Source organism: Brassica napus, chromosome C9, assembly GCF_020379485.1.
Source record: "Brassica napus cultivar Da-Ae chromosome C9, Da-Ae, whole genome shotgun sequence".
Classification (NCBI taxonomy): domain Eukaryota; kingdom Viridiplantae; phylum Streptophyta; class Magnoliopsida; order Brassicales; family Brassicaceae; genus Brassica; species Brassica napus.
The window spans coordinates 9075593-9094575 of record NC_063452.1 but is presented as its reverse complement, the minus strand read 5'-3'; the positions used below and the strand labels follow the sequence as shown (position 1 = coordinate 9094575).

The 18983-nt window shown below is 40.9% G+C and overlaps 2 protein-coding genes and 1 non-coding gene across 6 annotated transcripts; 2 read left to right on the top strand and 1 right to left on the bottom strand.

Moving 5' to 3' along the window:
* The first annotated feature begins 6992 nt into the window (after positions 1–6992).
* On the top strand, positions 6993–7099 carry LOC125593625. Its single transcript, XR_007329525.1, has one exon. It is a non-coding gene; the product is annotated as a small nucleolar RNA R71 (small nucleolar RNA).
* A 2225-nt stretch (positions 7100–9324) lies between these two features.
* Positions 9325–10101, bottom strand: LOC106435095. Its single transcript, XM_048767642.1, has 2 exons — positions 9635–10101; positions 9325–9544 (listed from the first exon to the last, which is right to left on the bottom strand). Exons 1-2 carry the CDS (start codon positions 10099–10101, stop codon positions 9325–9327), a joined length of 687 nt encoding a protein of 228 aa, XP_048623599.1.
* A 4397-nt stretch (positions 10102–14498) lies between these two features.
* On the top strand, positions 14499–18384 carry LOC125592812 (splicing factor U2af large subunit A-like). 4 transcript variants are annotated; one of them, XR_007328485.1, is made up of 14 exons: positions 14499–14731; positions 15090–15370; positions 15457–15552; positions 15770–15840; positions 16209–16276; positions 16349–16396; positions 16476–16535; positions 16616–16676; positions 16756–16868; positions 16949–17395; positions 17484–17628; positions 17769–17869; positions 17937–18004; positions 18112–18384. XR_007328485.1 is itself a non-coding variant. In XM_048768234.1 (13 exons), exons 1-13 carry the CDS (start codon positions 14627–14629, stop codon positions 18247–18249), a joined length of 1701 nt encoding a protein of 566 aa, XP_048624191.1. In that variant the 5' UTR covers positions 14500–14626; the 3' UTR covers positions 18250–18384. The 4 variants fall into 4 exon arrangements, 3 of the variants coding, with proteins under 3 accessions (XP_048624193.1, XP_048624191.1, XP_048624192.1); XM_048768234.1 differs by lacking the exon at positions 17769–17869 and having other exon boundaries at positions 14500–14731; XM_048768235.1 differs by lacking the exon at positions 17769–17869 and having other exon boundaries at positions 14522–14731; positions 15093–15370.
* Positions 18385–18983: the final 599 nt, after the last annotated feature.

Genomic DNA, 18983 nt, shown 5'->3' with positions numbered 1-18983 from the left:
TGCAGGCGGTGGTAGAAATATGAGAGCACCTGGATCAGTCAGCTCGGTGATGGCGGTATAGGGTAGTTTGACAAATTGCTCTCTCCCTTGTGGGTCATGGAACTGGTAGATATGAGGGGCTGACTTGTCGATGCTACCTCGCCAAGGGCCGGTGAGGTAGTGGCTGCTAATGAGTGCTCTCATGTCGAAAAAGTTCTGATGCATCCCCTTCTTATCCACCACTCTGTCAAAAGGTGGAAGAAACACTCCACATTGCCTTAAGATCCGTGTGATAACCGCTCCAAACCCACATCTCTTCGTGTCTGAAACTTTGAAGTACGCAAGCTTCTCCGCGATCACAGCTCCTATGTTTATGTCCTTCCCGCTAACATAGGTAATGTCTGCGCCCTGAGGCCATAGGTGTCCAGCCCCGATGAACAGAAGAGCTAGCTCATCTTTTGTCACTGCAGCGGGTTCTGTCTTTCCATAGATAACACTGCTGATCACTCTCACTGCATATCGCAGAACAGGGCTACGAATTCTAGCTTGCTTGGCCTCTCGAGAGATGAAGTTTCCTGAAGCGATGAATTTCCAGAAATCATTGTGTTCCGGGAAGTCAGGAACACAAGATTGACGTCCTTTCCCGAACCCAAAGACGTCGCACAGTTGAAAGATGGTCATGGAGTGGAACTGCCTGTTCACAATGAAGGAGAACATTGCCTTATCAGCTACCGGGTTGTCCTCGTCAGGATGGTAGAGGCGGGCTGATGCGAGGAACTGCCTGGTCAAATCAGCATAGCAATCACAGTGAAGATCGAAGATGTTCCCCAGGCCAATCTTCTCGAACAAGGCTTCAATATCCTCGGTTATCCCCAATGCATCTGTAGTGTCTCTGTGAGCGAAGCGCGACGGACATATTTCCACTCCCCTCATCTGCTCGTAGAAATCATCATCATGTATATCCCACTGCTGGGTTATCTCTCGATTCGCAGGATGAGACCTATCCGTCTTTCGGAAATTGCCCCTTGTGCTGAGCCTAGCAGTCTGTACCGAGGAACTCCCACGCTCACCCTGCTTCTTCTGTCTCTTAGGCATTATCTGCAAAATTAATTCATCAAAACCCAAGTAAGAGACAAATAGAAAAACACTCTTATAAAATCAATTCTGATCAATCCCCTAAACATGTAAAAATTTAGCACACATCTCTTCTCAAAACTCAAGATAACACATCACACTCCATTCCAATTTTCGTTTTTCAATTAAACTCCAAAATTAAAATTTTTATTTTTCAGTTCCAAATTCATAATTGCTTAAAGAAATCATGCTGCAAAGTGTTAATCATCATGAATATTCAAGCATTTCATTCAAACAATTAGAATTTCAGTTTTAATTTGAACTTTTATCAACATTATGACGATTGGAAATTATTTCTCTAAAATCTCAATTCAACCCACGAAATTGGCAATCAAGGTAAACCATGAGTATAATCATCACAAATAAACCATCCTAGATGCCATTCCATTTAGAATTCGGAGATTCCCCAACATCAAACCCTAGGGCGATTTTAGATTCCAAAATTAGAGAGTCATACCTGTGTCTTGATGAAAACTGATTGTAGAAACGGATAGAGCTTGAAAAACTAATGAGTTTAGCACCAAGAATTACAAAAATCGGATGAGAGATGATGGAAATCGAATTTGGTGTTCTTGAGAGGTTTGAGAGAGTTTGAGAGGAGAGGAAGATGAAATGATATGTGTTTTGATCGATATTTTCGCGAGTTGGGTGTTCTATGGGTGTTTTCCGGTTCAAATTAAGTGAAATCAAACCGGGCAATACTTACCTTAGATCGACCGATCCGACCGACCGATCTCTTACATGGATCGCCCGTTCTGTTTCTTTAGGATCGATCGATCTCTGCCTGATCGTGATACATGCCTGAAAATCATCTAAAAACACAACCAAAAATCAATTCACACAAGAAAACATAATCACAAAAGAGAAAGAAAATCAAACCATGTGGGTTGCCTCCCACTCAGCGCTTGTTTAAAGTCGCGAGCCTGACTATTTTGTTGTCCTTAGGCGAGATCAGGTTCCGATAAAGGAATGTTGGTTCCTTCTTCGGGTTTTGCATCTGTGAAGTAAGGTTTTAGCCTCTGCCCATTGACTGTGAACTTCCTCCCATTCTCTTCCAAGACAACAGCTCCATAAGGTCTAACCTCTGTGATGGTGAAAGGTCCGGACCAACGAGACTTAAGCTTTCCAGGAAATAGCTTGAGTCTAGAGTTGAACAGAAGGACTTTGTCTCCAGCAGCGAAGTCTCTCGGGATTATCTTTCTGTCATGCCACGCCTTAGTTCTTTCCTTGTAGATTTTGGTGTTCTCATAGGCGTTCAACCGAATCTCGTCCAGCTCGTTCAACTGAACCATCCTCCTTTCTGCAGCGGTTTTAATGTCGAAGTTCATCAACTTCGTTGCCCAAAAACCACTGTACTCCAATTCCACAGGTAGGTGACAAGACTTTCCATAGACCAGATTAAAAGGAGTGGTGCCCAAGGGAGTCTTGTAGGCGGTTCTATACGCCCATAAGGCGTCATCAAGCTTCACAGCCCAGTCTTTCCTTGTTTTGCCTACAGCCTTCTCCAAAATCCCCTTGATTTCTCGGTTCGATATTTCAACCTGCCCACTTGTCTGAGGATGATAAGGTGTAGCTACCTTATGCTTTACTCCATGTTTCTTCAGCAGTTTATCGAACGTCTTGTTGATGAAGTGAGAGCCTCCATCACTAATAACCACTCTCGGGATCCCGAATCTTGGAAAAATGACTGTCTTGAACATTTTCTTGACAACACTAGAGTCATTTGTCTTGCTGGCTACTGCTTCCACCCACTTGGAGACATAATCAACCGCAACCAGGATGTACTCATTTCCATAAGAAGATGGGAAAGGGCCCATAAAATCAATTCCCCATACATCAAAAACTTCAACTTCAAGGATGAAATTTTGGGGCATCTCATTTCTCTTACTGATGTTGCCCTTCCGCTGACATGCATCACACTTTGAGACAAACTCATGGGCGTCTCTGAAAAGTGTAGGCCACCAGTAACCAGCCTGCAGGACCTTAGAAACCGTCTTGAATGTTGCAAAATGGCCTGCGTATTCTGAACTGTGGCAGTGGAAAAGAATCCCTTGCATCTCATTCTCCAGAACACATCTCCTGAATAAACCATCTGAGCATCTCTTGTAGAGGAAGGGATCATCCCAGTAGTAGTGGTTCACATCTCTCATGAACTTCTTCCTCTCATACCCCTTCAGGTTCGGTGGTTCAATTCCAGCACATAGGTAGTTTGCAAAGTCTGCAAACCATGGGAGATCATCCTGAATTTGTCTCATGACACAGCAATCAGCCTGATCCAAATACTCATCCTCCAGCAAGGTGATCACATAGACATTCTCCTCGGGTAATGTATCATCCAGTGGTGTTTCAGCTTCCACTCTCATTCGGGAAAGATGATCTGCCACTCCATTTTCTGCTCCTCTCTTGTCTCTGATCTCAATATCAAACTCCTGTAGCAGTAAGATCCACCTTAAGAGTCTCGGTTTAGCATCTTTTTTCGTCATCAGGTACTTCAAGGCTGCATGATCTGTGTGCACAATTACTTTCGAGCCCACCAAATAGGACCTGAACTTCTCGAAAGCATAAACTACTGCCAGCAACTCCTTCTCAGTGGTAGCATACTTGATTTGAGCATCATCAAGCGTTCGGCTGGCATAATAGATCACATGGAGTTTCTTGTCTTTTCTCTGCCCCAAAACAGCTCCAATCGCGTAATCACTTGCGTCACACATTATTTCAAATGGCAAGTCCCAATCTGGTGGCTGCACAATGGGAGCACTGACTAGAGACTTCTTGAGAATCTGAAACGCAGCGAGGCAGTCAGCATCAAAAACAAACTTCGCTTCTTTGCACAGCAGACGGGTGAGTGGCCTCGCTATCATAGAGAAGTCTTTGATAAACCTCCTGTAGAAACCGGCATGTCCCAGAAAACTCCGAATATCCCTCACTGTCCTAGGAGGCTGTAGGCTGGTCATAACTTCAATCTTTGCTTTGTCAACCTCGATACCCTGCTCTGATATCCTGTGACCCAAAACAATGCCATCTTTCACCATGAAATGGCACTTCTCCCAATTTAGCACCAAGTTCTTCTCCTCACATCTTTCCAGCACCTTGCACAGATTAGCAAGGCAGTCGGTAAATGAAGAACCGTAGACTGAGAAATCGTCCATAAAAACCTCCATAATGTCCTCAATAAGATCAGTAAAGATCGACATCATGCATCTCTGGAAAGTGGCAGGAGCATTGCACAATCCGAAGGGCATTCTCCTGTAGGCAAAAGTACCGTATGGACAGGTGAATGTTGTCTTCTCTTGGTCCTCTGGATGAATGGGTATCTGAAAGAACCCGGAGTAGCCATCGAGAAAACAGTAGTAGGGGTGGTTGGCTAGTCTTTCCAGCATCTGGTCAATGAAAGGAAGTGGGAAGTGGTCCTTCCTTGTGGCTGAGTTTAGCTTCCTGTAGTCAATGCACATCCTATGCCCTGTGACTGTTTGGTAGGAATCAGCTCAGCCTTCTCATTTGTGATGACAGTGATGCCACCCTTCTTAGGAACCACATGAACCGGGCTCACCCAAGTGCTGTCTGAAATTGGGTAGATCACCCCTGCACTCAACAGCTTTAGAATCTCCTTTTTCACAACTTCCATCAGTTTGGGATTCAGTCTTCGCTGGTGCTCTATGGACGTCTTTGACTCATCCTCCAAGTGAATCTTGTGCATGCAAAGATCTGGACCTGTAATATCATCCAAAGAGTACCCCAATGCTTTTCTATACTTTCGCAATTTTGAAAGAAGCAAAGCGGTCTCCACATTATTCAGGTTAGCACAAATAATAACAGGATATGTGGAATTCGGTCCCAAGAATGCATACCTCAGCCCAGCTGGGAGGGCTTTAAGTTCCACCTTTGGAGCATTCTCCTCACTCCAATCTGGTTGGGAGGATGACGGTTTGACGGTTTTATCGGTGCCTGAGTCTTCAAGGCTGACATAGGCGACATGCTTCTCAATCGGTGAGGCTGAATCCAAAATCTCAGAAAATCCAACCACTTCTTGGTTCATGAACCCGAACTCACTCTCCCTTTGGGTCAATGCGACTTGTAGAGGATCATCAGTGTGCAACTCTTCATCCATTTCCTCCACCAGTTCAGTCAATGTATCAACCCAGAAAGTCTGTCCATCAATAGTCGGATTTTTCAGCACCTTCTCCACATTGTATCTCATCGCCATGTCTCCTAGACGTAAGTCTATATGCCCATTCTGTACATCAATCATGGCTCCAGCAGTAGCTAAAAACGGTCTGCCCAAAATGAGAGGATCTTTAGGTTCCTCTTCCAGCTCCAGAACTACAAAATCGGTAAGCACATATCCCTTTCCAACACCAACAGGGATGTTTTCTAGTACACCGACTGGTCTTCGCACTGATCGGTCAGCAAGGACCAAGGAGATCCTTGTAGGTTTGTAGTTCGTCATGCCTAGCCTCTCAGAGACAGAGAAAGGCATTAGGCTCACTCCTGAACCCAGATCGCAGAGACTCCTCTCAAAGGTAAGTGATCCAATGCGGCATGGTAGAACAAATGCTCCGGGATCTTCACGCTTTTTAGGCATGACATTTTGTAGAACTGCGCTACATTCCTCATTGAGCATCAACACACCACGCTCTAGGCTCATCTTATCGGTAAGAATCTCCTTCATGTACCTTTTAAGAGAAGGTACCATCTTCACCGCTTCAACGAATGGCAATCTCACATGTAACTCCCCAACAAGGTTCTTTAGCTTCTCGTACTCACGTTCTTTGATCTTCTGCCTTGGTCTGGATGGGTATGGAGCCTTAGGAACATAAGCAGGAGGCGCCACATACACCTCTTCAGGTTCAGAGGAATTTGGCTTCGTTGACACGGGATCGGTCGATCCACATGGACCGGATCGGTCGATCTCCGTCCCCTTGGATCGGTCGATCTGTTCCTGAGATCGGTCGATCTTTTTCTTATTCGATCCCTCAATCGTTTTTCCACTCCTAAGTGTTACAGCATTCACAAACTCCTTGGGATTCGTCTCTGACTTCCCTGGTAGAAATCCAGGTGCTGTTCTGCTGCTGGAGGCGGTTTGAGCAACTTGCTTTTCCAAAACTTTCAAATGGGTGTTCAAAGCTTCAAACTTCCCATTAAGCTCTCCATACATGTTATCCACCTTGGTGTTTATCTCTGCAGTGCTATTCTTCTGACCTTCTAGCACCATTTGCAGCATCTTCTTAATTTCGTTATCCTGAGAAGACTGTGACGAAGAGGCATTCCCTTGATTCTGGTAGTTGTTGTACTGCTGCCTTTGCTGAAATCCTGAGTTGCCCGAGTTGTTCCCCTGATATTGATTTCTGTTCTGATATCCTTGGTTGAACACACTCTGGTTCTGATTCTGGTTCTGCCTGTTTCCTGCCTGAGGGTAGGACTGATGTTGTGGATTCTCCACATTGTTGCTCCGGTAAGACAGATTATTTTGCTGATTTTGACTCCATCCAAGGTTCTGATTGTAGCCTCTGTTGTAGTTTCCTTGACCACCAATGTAGTTCACATCAGCTTGCATATCATCTGAATCATCACCAACAGTTTCTTGTGAGGAACGATAGCCTTGCTCCTCCACAAATTTCACAGATTTCTGATCTCTCTTGAGAAGCATCTCAATCTTGGCATTCAGCTCATCTATCTTCTTGGATTCATAACCAACACCCTTCTGGCTGGTGTCAAACCTTGACTTGCGGTTTGCTTTGCTGGATGACAGGTTGTTCAGCAAGGTGTAAGCTTCTTCAACAGTCTTGGTCATGAAATCACCATTACTTGCTGTGTCCATGGCATCTTGACTCTCTTCATGAACTCCATTATAGAAAATGTTCAGCAAGCTCACATCAGTGTAACCATGGTGAGGGCAGTCCTGTGTGTACTCCTTGAAACGCTCCCAAGCCTCATGAAAGCTTTCTGAATCAAGCTGCTGAAAGCTTCCAATTCTGCTTCTCAGATATGTGGACCTTGACTTGGTGAAGAAATGCTGTAGAAAAGCAGCTCTTGTCTCTTCCCATGTAGTAAGAGATCCTGGAGGGATGGACTTTAACCATCTGATAGCTTTATCAGCTAAGGAAAACGGGAACAACCTGCATTTCAAAGCGCCTTGAGGAACTCCATTATGTCTGCTGGTGTCACAGACTCGCTCAAAATGCTCCAAGTGATACATCGGGTCCTCAGACGGGTTTCCATGAAACGGATTTTTCTCCACCAAATTAATGAGACCAGTCTTGATCTCAAAGTCTCTTCTCTCAATGGGAGGTGGGCGAATCCCAGAACGATCGGCATAGAATGCATCTGGTGTATCATAATGTGCAAGCGTCATCCTAGGCATGCCATAGTCTCCAGCCTGTTGTCTTGCAGCTACACCAGCCTGCTGATTATCACCAGCATTGTTGCCTTCTCGTTCATCTACAGGAATTGGATTTTGCGGGTTGTCCTGAAACTGGTCTTCTTGGTGTTCAGCCATTTCAACCTCTTCAGCGGACTCAAGTCTTTTCTTTTTCACTTGTCTCTCTAGGCGGCCGAGCTCTAACTCCAAAGGTATTAAATTCGATGATCCTTTGCTTCTAGTATGAAATCCGCTCATTCACCTGAAAACACAAACAGAAAGAGAAAGACAGAAACATTAGACAAAATAAAAATGCTATAGTCTTAAACTGATCATTAACTCTAGGGTGACCAAATGGTCCCCGGCAACGGCGCCAAAAACTTGATGTGTCGAGTTTTAACCCGATTATCTAACTGCAAGTGCACAGTAAAGTACGCAGTAGTAATGCGGGATCGAATCCACAGGGACCGATGATCACACGTAGAGTTGCAGACAAGTTAATAGCTACAGCGAACGAAGATATATTTTTGATGTTTTTTATTTAATTTTCTTTAGTGTCACAAAACATAAACAAGCTGTAAAAAGATGATTTAAACGATTTGAAAACTATTTTAAAACAAACGTTGGGCATTGGGAATTCTCAGGGATTTCTTTTTAATCAAGATACAATTAATGGCAGACACAGGGATATATTAAGAACCGTCTAGAACTCAAACACGATATTAGAATTAACCTACTTCCGTAGCGCTAATTCTCTATGTTATAGAAATCTCCACACTAACTTCCGCTGAGTTTCAATTTCTAAACAAGCATTAAGAACAGGTTCAATATGTTCACAAAGCGCAATAACATCAACTTCCGAGGGTTAAGGACACTTTGCTCATCTAAAGTATTTTCGGAAGTTCAAACAATCACTTTCGGTGCATCAAACAATCTGATATCATGAACTAAGTGATCAATTCAGTTCAAGCAGTAAGAAATCCATTAGATGAAGAACCAAAACGTAATCCCTTAGTCTACACACGTTTTATGAATCAAAACATCAAGAAATCCCCTATGAGAACCCCTAAACCCAACTAGATGACTACTCACACATAACTAAGCAAGAACAACACGATTTTGATGAAGAAAACATGATAAGATTGTATTAAAACAGAGTAAAGGTTCAGAAGATCTTCTCCAAATGGTTTTGAGATGAACTCCTTTACAAATCTTCACAAATCACACAAAACAAGTTACAAAACTCTCAAATCTCTCTCAAGAACTTGTAAATCTCCTTCTTGGTCGTCTCTGGTCTTTTCTGAGTCCCAAAAGTCGAGTTCTTTCGTCCATTATTGAGGGGAGTGGGTAAAAAGGAGTGAAAAGCTCGTTGGTGCGTGTGGAGCCCGTAGAGCGTGGGATCGGTCGATCCACATGGACCGGATCGGTCGATCTAGTGCATGAAACCGTAGCGACAAGTTCTGGTCGCTACGCATGTCGCTACAATTCACGGCTTTTCTTCATAGCTCTGGATCGGTCGATCCACAGACAATGGATCGGTCGATCTATGTCCTGTGCGATCAATACTTCTCATTCGGTCCATTGTTCGGTCCATCTTGCTTCTGAATAAATCCCGAATGCGTTCTTTTCTTGCAAGCTATCTAGTAACCTGCATATTACACTTAAGAACACCAAAACGCATCAAATAGACCAAAACATTAATTAAAACCGACCATTTAATTGCTCCAAAACGAGTTTAAAACCGTTAAAAACATGGAATATCAAGAGGTTCTACAATTCTTTACCCAATGGTTTTCCATCCCGCATCTGTGACAAGCTGATTTGGTCGAGTAAGACGGTTTGGATATGCCACCTCAACCACGGCCATAATTGCGTCGGCCACGGATGGAACCACGACCACGGTTATTGTGGTTTCCTTGCTGGCCATAGCTGTCACGGCCACGTCCCTTGAATCTACTATGGCCTTTGCCGTGTGACTTGTTATTATCATGGACGTGGTTGCATTCTTTGGGATCTTTCTTTTCAGCCTCATTGGCTTCTGGTAATGCTGATGTTCCGATGGGTCTCATCTCACTGTTTTTCATCAGGAGTTCATTATTAGCCTCGGCCAGGAGCAGGCACGAGATCAGATCAGTGTATGAGGCGAAGCCTCTCTCTCTATACTGCTGTTGCAGCAACACGTTCGTCGAATGGAACGTGGAGAATGTTTTATCAAGCAACTCTTTCTCGGTTACTTCCTCACCACATAATCTCATCATTGAGACTATCTTAAACAATATTGAATTGTATTCATCCACAGACTTATAGTCCATGAATCTGAGATTCTTCCACTCATGTCTAGCTTTTGGTAATAGCATCGTTTTATGGTGATCATATCTACGCTGTAAAGCGGTCCAAAGGTCTAGTGGATTCTCCATGGTGAGGTACTGATCTTTTAGACCCTCAATGAGATGGTGGTGTATAATACTTATAGCTCTGTACCGATTCTTATCAGTCTCATTGTTACCCTTGATGATAGTATCACCTAGTTCATTTGACCTCAAGTTAATCTTTGTGTCAAGTGCCCATTGCAAATAGTTTTCTCCGGAGAGATTAAGGGCAGCATAGTCTAGGTTTGAGATTTTCGACATCTTAGTCTTTGTAGGGTTGAGCCGGACCACCTAGGGAGAACGGATGGACCTCAGATGCAAGAAAGATGCTGTCTGATCGCTGAACGTTCGGGAACGTTCGCCGGCTGCACTCGTCTGCGAGCTGAAGCTGATCGTCGTCTGGTGCGAGCTGGTTGATCACGAACACGAGCTGGCTGAGGACGTCAGGACACGAGCAGGGAACGCCAAGGAGTTGAGCTGATCGTCGAGGTCTGAGACGGACAAGAAACGCCTTAGGGTTTAGGGTGGTCGCCAGCTGAGTTAGGGATTTTAGGGTTTTAGGTTTTTTAGCTTAGATTGCAGAGAACAATCGTGCTGATAACATGTTGTAATTGGAAGGTTAAAGACTGAATATTTCTGTGTTATTATTTCATAATATGAGGTTCCTTATATAAGGATTACAAGAAGAGATAAATAGAAATAGCACAAATCCTAATCTTACTAGATTTAGGATAACTACTAAATACATAAATGGAAATATTACATCTATTAGGAAAATGAAAAGGGTTTAATTTTCTCTAAGCTTGTGGCCGCCTCTCTCTCTCTCCTCTAGGACATGCGGCTGCTCTCTCTCCTCTCTCTAGGGTTTCGGTTATCTCTCTTGATATGGGCCGGTTTATGGACCGGGCCGGTTATGGACATTCATTACTTGATTTATAACATTTTGTTATATATTATATTAAAAGCATATATTTATAATGAACACTATATTTTAAAAGAATGAGGGGGGGGGATCCTAAAATTATTTTAGCACGCGATAGGTCAGCGACCGTGAGCAAGAGCGGAGAAGAAAAATCTATGTCCTATTAAAAGTAAAGTACAAATGAGAAATAACCCTCATTTCTTCTCATTATTTACGCTTCTCTGCCACTGATTTTAATTCAAAAGATTTTGTTATTTATCCAACTTATTTACGCAAGTATCATGAAGTCCATTGCGTTTTTTACAACATTTTAGTGGGTTCGGTTTTGCTTTTATTAAGCTATAACTGGACCTAATTTTTATATCTAACTATCTCTAACTGGACCTCTTAGAAAGCCCATTTATTAATAATATATATTGATTTAACTATATATATTATTTAATCTAATTTATTACATGAACAAATTTTTAAAAATTGGATTTTGAATTTACAAATATACAAAAATTATCTAATATTATTTTTGATCTATAACTCAATAATGTTAATAATCTAATATGAACTTATGCATTTCTTAATATATAAACAAAATACTTTAAATATGTAAGTGAATGAGTATAAAAATATATAAACATTTATTTTACTGTCTAAAAAATCGAAAAAATACCACAGACAAACTATATGATTAAAAAATATATTTTTTGACCATTAGAAATAAAAAAAATAAAGTAATTCATCATTTATTTATTTTATATAACCATATAATATAAGATATTTAATATAGCAATCAAATAACCTATAATAAATATCATAACATTTTAAACAAAAAAAGAATATCCGCGCGGGCGCGCGGATCAATGGCTAGTAGCCCATTAAAATAGGTTCAACCCCGGTTCTGACTGTTGTCAAGTGAATCAAAAATTTTTTTCCAATACCATCAAACTACTAGAATCGAGCCTTTGCTTATTCCTATAAAACATTCAAATGAATCTCATCATATTCAAAAATTTCAATTTTATATATTATTTTATAAAATATATTTTTACATAATTTATGGAAATATAATTTTGAAAATATGTGTGATAGTTAAAATAGGAGACGATTTATATATGGATACAGTGTTAAATAAATACATATATATATAAAGTATATTTTTATTAGATTACAAAAAAAGATTGATAAAGTTTCGTGAATCTTAGGCCCGACTATAATTTCACCATCACTCTGTTCACGACAAGACAAACAGACTCAGAATGAGAAGACAAAATTGCAATGTGCTACATCATGTATAGCTGACAATACAACATATAGGGAGCGTTGGAATGAAACAAGAACCATATATATATATACTTCATATGCTGTATAGTTACTCTTGTGAACCTTACCAGTGAAATAACTGACAATAACAAACTGTTGTATAGCATATACTGTTGAATATAGATTACTTCCTTCCGGCAAGGCCTATCAAATAGACAAAACTCGGCTCAGATCAAGTGTTGTCGGTCCATCTAAGCCAAGTCGGCATAAGGTTAGGCCGACTAAGATTTTAATGTGGCTTTATTAGCCAAACAAATTTGAAGACGTATTCAGTTGCTTATATATTTACTTGCCAAGGTAATTGGATGACATTATTATAACCGATCCTGTCTGTTGGAAGATCAAAAGATATAATCGCCTTCTTACGGCTGGAGTAGTATTATGCAGCACTATTATTCTTGAAATCAGGCCTACGAAAGACAATTGGGTTGGGACTCAATACTAGGGTATGGAGTGAACCATGGGTACCGGACACCGAGTCTAGATCTCCAGGGGCCTCGGATCGGGTTGCACTCAAAACTCTTGGTTCATTCCTTCATTAGGTGTGATACAATAGATTTTTATACTACCCTTTTACGAGATTATTTCCACCCCGAGGACATTCATATTATCCTTGGGCTGAGACCTAGTAACATGTGGTCAATGGACGGCTTCGCTTGGAATCACTCAAAACTATTGGTTCATTCCTTCATTAGGTGTTATACTACCCTTTTACGAGATTATTTCCATTCCGAGGACATTCCTATTATCCTTGGGCTGAGACCTAGTAACATGTGGTCAATGGATGGCTACGCTTGGGATCGCGCAAAATCCAGAGTTTATTCAGTTAAATCCGGGTATAGTCTACTACACAAGAAAAACGAAACATAGACTCTTTGGTCGACCAACCGAGTGACACTGGTTTACAGAGCCATGTGTGGAAGGTCTGAGGCCCAGAAAAGATGAAACACTTTATGTGACAAGCACTTACATGATATATTGCCATGACATAGAGACTTGCCTTAAGATATTTTGGAACCGATAGGAGCTGTCCTAGATGCGGTGGTCCAGAGAAAACTATAAACCATCTTCTTTTTTAATGTCCCCCGACATTTACATGTTTGGGTTTATCGGACTATCCGCCCCTTCTGGGTTTCTTCCTGAGCACCTTTGTTTACCAAAACATGGACTTCCTGTTTTGGAGGAAAAATTGTAGCCTATATAATACCACTAATTGACACATTCCCTTTGATCATCTGATACATTTGGAAGACAAGAAATGAGAAAGTAGTTAATGGAAAAGACGTCTCACAGATTGACACACTCCAGCTAGCTTCGCTTGAAGCGAAATGTTGGAGAAAAGCTAATATGGATGATGGCGAAGGGGATGATTCTGGCTCGCCGGCCGGTGATGATGCTCTACCCCTTCCCTTGGATCCCTAATCTCTGACTTGTCAAATTGATGCTCATGGATCGACCATGGTACAATCAGTGGATTAGGGTGGACCTAAATGGAAGGAAGGGGTGTATAACACTTTGGAATCCAGGCCTGTCATAAAAGTGTTTCGGCTCTCCATGCGGAGATATAAGGATTACTATGGGCAGCGACATGCTTACGAGAGGCGTTTTACTAGGATACATATAAAGACGGATTGCTCAGATTTGGTGGAAATGATTGCTAACCAATTTGACTGGCTGGTCTTTGCTTCCGAGCTAGTTTTATTCTGTATTCTGCGAGACGACTTTTTGGGCTTTAGTATATGGGTGATCAAGGAATTTGTGTACAGATTATCTTGCAAAGGAGGCGAGAAGCATTGGTTTCTTCTTTTCCCATGTAGACAAGACCGATCAGAACAAGTGTCCTCTCGGAATTGCTTACCTTCAACCAATAATTGATCCTAAAAAATGAGCGTCGACAAAATAAATTAGGGAGAGAAAAAAAAGATGATATAGAATATTAAAAAAAAAAGAAGAGGATAATGAATTACGTAAACCATTGTTAATGGTTTTATAAAAGGAAAATTTCTTACGTTTTATCCTATATCAATAGTATCTCCATTATGCAGATATAAAATTTTATCTTTATTTAAATATTTCGACATAATAAAATTATAACTGTTATCATAACATTTTGACATATATAGAGAAATAGAAAATGTTTGTGTAGGATTAAGTGTCTTCTTTTATATGAAGCTCATATGCAACTACTAAAAGCATCTTCAATAAGCCCTCAAACCCTCAACATCGATTCGTAGAATTTTCTTGTCGGAGCAACTCAACATCAAACCATTATTTTGAAGATCTTCCATCCTCAAAATGAGTTTTATTTGTTGGCGAAGCTTAATCATAAATTCAACTTGTATAACGAAGTTTATCCCAAAAAAAACTAGTGGGGTTTGGTAACTGTGAACATTTACACTAATACCCTCGAGGTCTAGTTTATCTCTCGATTCTGCCCTAAATTTATTTAGCTTTCTGCGACATCACACACCACACCACACCACCCCTTCTTCTCAAAAACCTCAACAGCGATTCGTGGAATTTTGAAACTGTTTGGACGCGGCGAGTGAGATGTCTGATTACGAAGAAAACGGCGCCTCCGGCGATGGATTTCACTCCGAAGATGGCGGTGTACGCCGCGGCGAGATCGACGACCACCGAGACTCAAAATCCGAGGTATCCATCTCTCTACTTGCGAATTGCACATTAGGGATTTCAGTTTCTCGGAGCTATTACTGTGTTGTGTTCCTGTGTGTAATTGGATTTGGCTCCAAGATTTGTATGAGATTCGTCTCGCTTTGAATTGAATATGTGAGATGGATACATTCAAGATCAATCTTCTCCATGCACCCCCCCCCCCCCCCCCCCCCCAAATCTCACCAAAATTTGAAGCAAAGATCTTAACTTTAGGGTTAAACTGATTGAATGTTCAGAGGAAACAGTGTTAGTGTCCACTAGCTGTTATCTTGCTAGTTTGTTGTAGATAGAGGCCTTGCGGGTTTAGCTTAGCGTTCTTTGATGTTTTAATGTTTAGAAGGAAATGCTTGACAATGAGAATGATCCTGGAAGTAAAGAAGAAGAAAGTAGAGTGAAAGGGCGAGATAAGGAGAGAGATAGGGACCGTGAACGGAGGAGGGACAGAGAGGGAGAGAGAATCAAGCGGCATGATGACAGGGATGAGGATAGAGGCAGGGATCGAGATCGACATCACAGGAGTCGTCACAGGGATCGCAGTGTGGAACGAGGCGAAAGAAGAGAACGTGCTAGGGGTGATGATGATGACTACCGTCGAAGCCGTGACCGTGACTTTGACAGGTTGTGAACTCTTTGCATTCTGGATGAAACCATTTCCACCTTTGTATTTTACAAGACATTGAATATTGACATTTTTTCTGTTTTAGGCGTAGAGATTATGACAAAGATAGAGGAGATAGACGCCGTCGCCGTTCTCGTTCAAGGGGTAGATCTGAGCGTAGATCACGATCTCCATCAAAGAGGTAGCTTTTTTTCTCGTTTGATACTGTTTTCTAAGAAATTATGTTTGGCATTATCTTGCTCTCATGATTAACATTACAGTAACTTATTTTACAGAATACAACTGTGAGTAACAAAGAGTACTGTTTAGTTTGTAGAGTAGATTGTTCTCTTGTGCAGCTCTCGAGTTGTTGGTCTTTGTGTTTTCGATTCTTTGAATATCAATCTACTTAATTGCAGTAAGCGGGTCAGTGGATTCGACATGGCACCTCCAGCTTCTGGGATGTTAGATGCTGGTTCTGCATTTACAGGTATACCCACCTCATATTATACCTCTATTTTTACACATAGTAGTTTTCTCCCTATATTTATTACTTCGAAAGTGATAACTAGAATTGAAACCTTTGGTTGTATGGTGTTTTTTTTCCCTGTCTATCTTTTGAGAAGGCAAAGTTGGGTTACTTTCTTCTCTCTTCCAAGATTTTGGTATAGCGTTCTTATACTGCCTTTGTTCGTAAATTTTTTGACAATCTCTCTCTTATGAGCTCCTTATAATCTCACTTGTTTCATCACTCTATATTCTAAAACCTAAAGGATGGATCTAGGTCTTCTCATACTCTAGTAGCAAGTAGTAGTAATAGGCTCCGCTCAAGTGTTTACCTTCGTTTTCCTTTTCTAGGCCAAGTTCCTGCTCCAAGCCCAAATCTTCTTCCTGGGAATGGAATGTTTCCTTTACAAGCTGGACAGGTATGTTCCCTTGTCCCTGCCAAGTTGATCCATGTTCCTGCAACTGATCTTCCTCTTTCTTCTGTCATGCAGGCATTCGGGGGAGTCGCTATGATGCCTATTCAGGCAATGACACAACAGGTCTGTTATATTTCTCATGGCTATATGGAAGATACTGTGAGTTTCATCTGTCCTAACATGCATTCGTATGTGTCTTCAGGCTACTAGACATGCTCGCAGGGTCTATGTTGGTGGCCTTTCTCCTTCAGCAAATGAACAGGTTTAGTATTGTTCACTGCATATTTTGGTCCCTATGATCTCGTCCTGCGTTTGATGCGTCTATAAATTCTTGTATTGCAGTCTGTTGCGACATTTTTTAGTCAGGCTATGGCTGCTATTGGCGGAAACAGTGCTGGTCCAGGTATTTTTTTCAGATGTATGCATTGGTAGAGTTTTAGGTTAAAACTGTTACTACAATCATTTCTTATTCTTATTTGCAGGTGATGCTGTTGTTAATGTGTACATAAACTACGAGAAGAAATTTGCATTTGTGGAGATGCGATCCGTTCAAGAGGCCAGCAATGCAATGACTTTGGATGGAATTATATTTGAGGCATGTCTTATTTTTTGTCATGGCACCAATGTATCTTCTGTAGGTAATGAAGACTAAACCATATTATTCTTCTATCCCAGGGAGCTCCAGTGAAGGTGAGGAGACCAAGTGACTATAACCCAGCGCTGGCTGCAACCCTTGGTCCAAGCCAGCCCATTCCAAACTTAAACTTGGCTGCTGTAGGTCTTACTCCAGGGGGTGCTGGTGCGCTTGAAGGCCCAGACCGTCTTTTTGTTGGTGGACTTCCTTATTATATCCCTGAGTCACAAATCAGGGAGCTGTTAGAGTCTTTAGGAGCCCTGAAAGGTTTTGATCTTGTAAGAGACAGAGAAACTGGAAACTCAAAAGGATATGCATTCTGCGCGTATCAAGATCCCGCAGTTACAGACATTGCATGCGCTGCCCTCAATGGAATTACCATGGGGGATAAAACTCTATGTGTAAGGCGAGCTAACCAAGGAGCAAATCAAACGAAACCTGAACAGGAGAGTGTATTGTTGCACGCACAACAGCAAGTTGCTTTCCAGGTTAAATAAAGAATTACATTAGGTTCTGCCTAGAGGTTGCCTCTTTGTCAACAATGAATTAAATTGATCCTTTTTTTCTCTTTGACAGAAGATTATGCTACAACAGGGAACAGCAGCAGCAGCAGCCACCAAAGTCGTGTGCCTGACTCAAGTAGTTACCGAGGACGAGCTAAGAAATGATGAGGAGTACGAAGACATTGTTGTAGACATGAGAGATGAAGGCGGAAAGTTTGGTAAGAACTCTCCATCTCTAAAAGCTACGTTCACTTCGGTTTTGGTTTGGTGTACAATAGTTCTTGTTTCTGTGTTTAAGATTAGATTGAAAAAGTATTGATTTATCTCCGTTTTGTGTTGGTATATGTCTGTTTTACAGCCTTTTGTTGTCCCACATTCTGCTATAGAGAATCAGGCCATAACAGGAGACTGCATAACTTCCTTATCTATATATCATCCAAGACACATCCTACTTAGAAGGAACAACTTGTTGTTTTGTGTTTTTTTTTTGCTCTTGGATTCGAATATGTTTGCTATTAAAATGCAGGTGCGTTAACTAAAGTCGTGATCCCTCGCCCCAGCTCCAACGGTGAGCCCGTTCAGGGCGTTGGCAAGGTTTGTTCAAAACCACTTTGGTCTATATTATCTTTTACATGTTCTGTTCTATGCAAGTGGAATGTCTCTGGCTAAAACTGTGGAGGCGATGTTTGGTTTTGTCACAGGTGTTTCTTGAGTATGCGGAAACAGAGAGCTCAAGCAGGGCAAGAAACGGGATGAATGGTAGGAAGTTTGGAGGGAACGAAGTGGTGGCTGTGTTTTACCCTGAAGATAAGTTTGAACAAGCCGATTATTCTCTCTAAGATAGTATATTTAAATTCTTCAAATAACTTGTTATAAACCATTTACTTGTTTGTGTTGTATGAAGACAATGAAGGATCCATATCACAATGCTTGTTACCTTCTATCTATCAAACAAAGACATTCTTTTGGTTTCACATATCTATTTTTTTTTTGTGCTTGCCTATTTTGAGTTAATTTGCATAATCAAAATCTCAATAACACTTAAAAACATAGCATCTTTATGGAATACTTTACGTCATTTTTCCTTCAAAATGAGTTTGTTTCCTTCATTTAAAAAAAAAATATTTAAAAATATTCTATTATTAATACTTACTATTAATTACAATAATACTTGTTATTTTAATAACCTACAAACTTTACCCAAATTTTTATTTTAACTACCTAAAATTTTTTGTCACAAGTATAGACATTAAAAATAAAAATGACCAAAATAGACTTAAATGTTTTATAAAAAAAATACATTTATACCCATAAAGTAATTAATCTAGACATTAGAGTTTAGAGTTAAAAGATAGAGTTTAGGATTTAGGGTTTAAGGTTTAAGGTTTAGGGTTTAGGGTTTATGGTTTAGGTTTTAAAGTTTAGAGCTGAGGAGTGGAGTTTTGGATATATGATTTCAAATTTTTTTAAAAAATGTTCAAAAAAAAAATGTTATTTTGATCATTTTAGTTTTTGAGATTTATTTTTGTGACAAAAATTTTAAAAAAATATAGTTGAGAGAACTGACCTTTAT

What these genes read in the sequence shown, in the direction of transcription:
- LOC106435095 (XM_048767642.1), bottom strand. Translation starts at nt 10,101, where the DNA reads ATGTCGAAAATCTCAAACCTAGACTATGCTGCCCTTAATCTCTCCGGA. An exon ending in AACGTGTTGCTGCAACAGCA is followed by an intron (nt 9,545 to 9,634) that starts GTATAGAGAGAG and finishes GATGAAAAACAG; the next exon opens with TGAGATGAGACCCATCGGAA.
- LOC125592812 (XM_048768234.1), top strand. Translation starts at nt 14,627, where the DNA reads ATGTCTGATTACGAAGAAAACGGCGCCTCCGGCGATGGATTTCACTCC. An exon ending in TCACGATCTCCATCAAAGAG is followed by an intron (nt 15,553 to 15,769) that starts GTAGCTTTTTTT and finishes ACTTAATTGCAG; the next exon opens with TAAGCGGGTCAGTGGATTCG. An exon ending in AACAGCAAGTTGCTTTCCAG is followed by an intron (nt 17,396 to 17,483) that starts GTTAAATAAAGA and finishes TCTCTTTGACAG; the next exon opens with AAGATTATGCTACAACAGGG.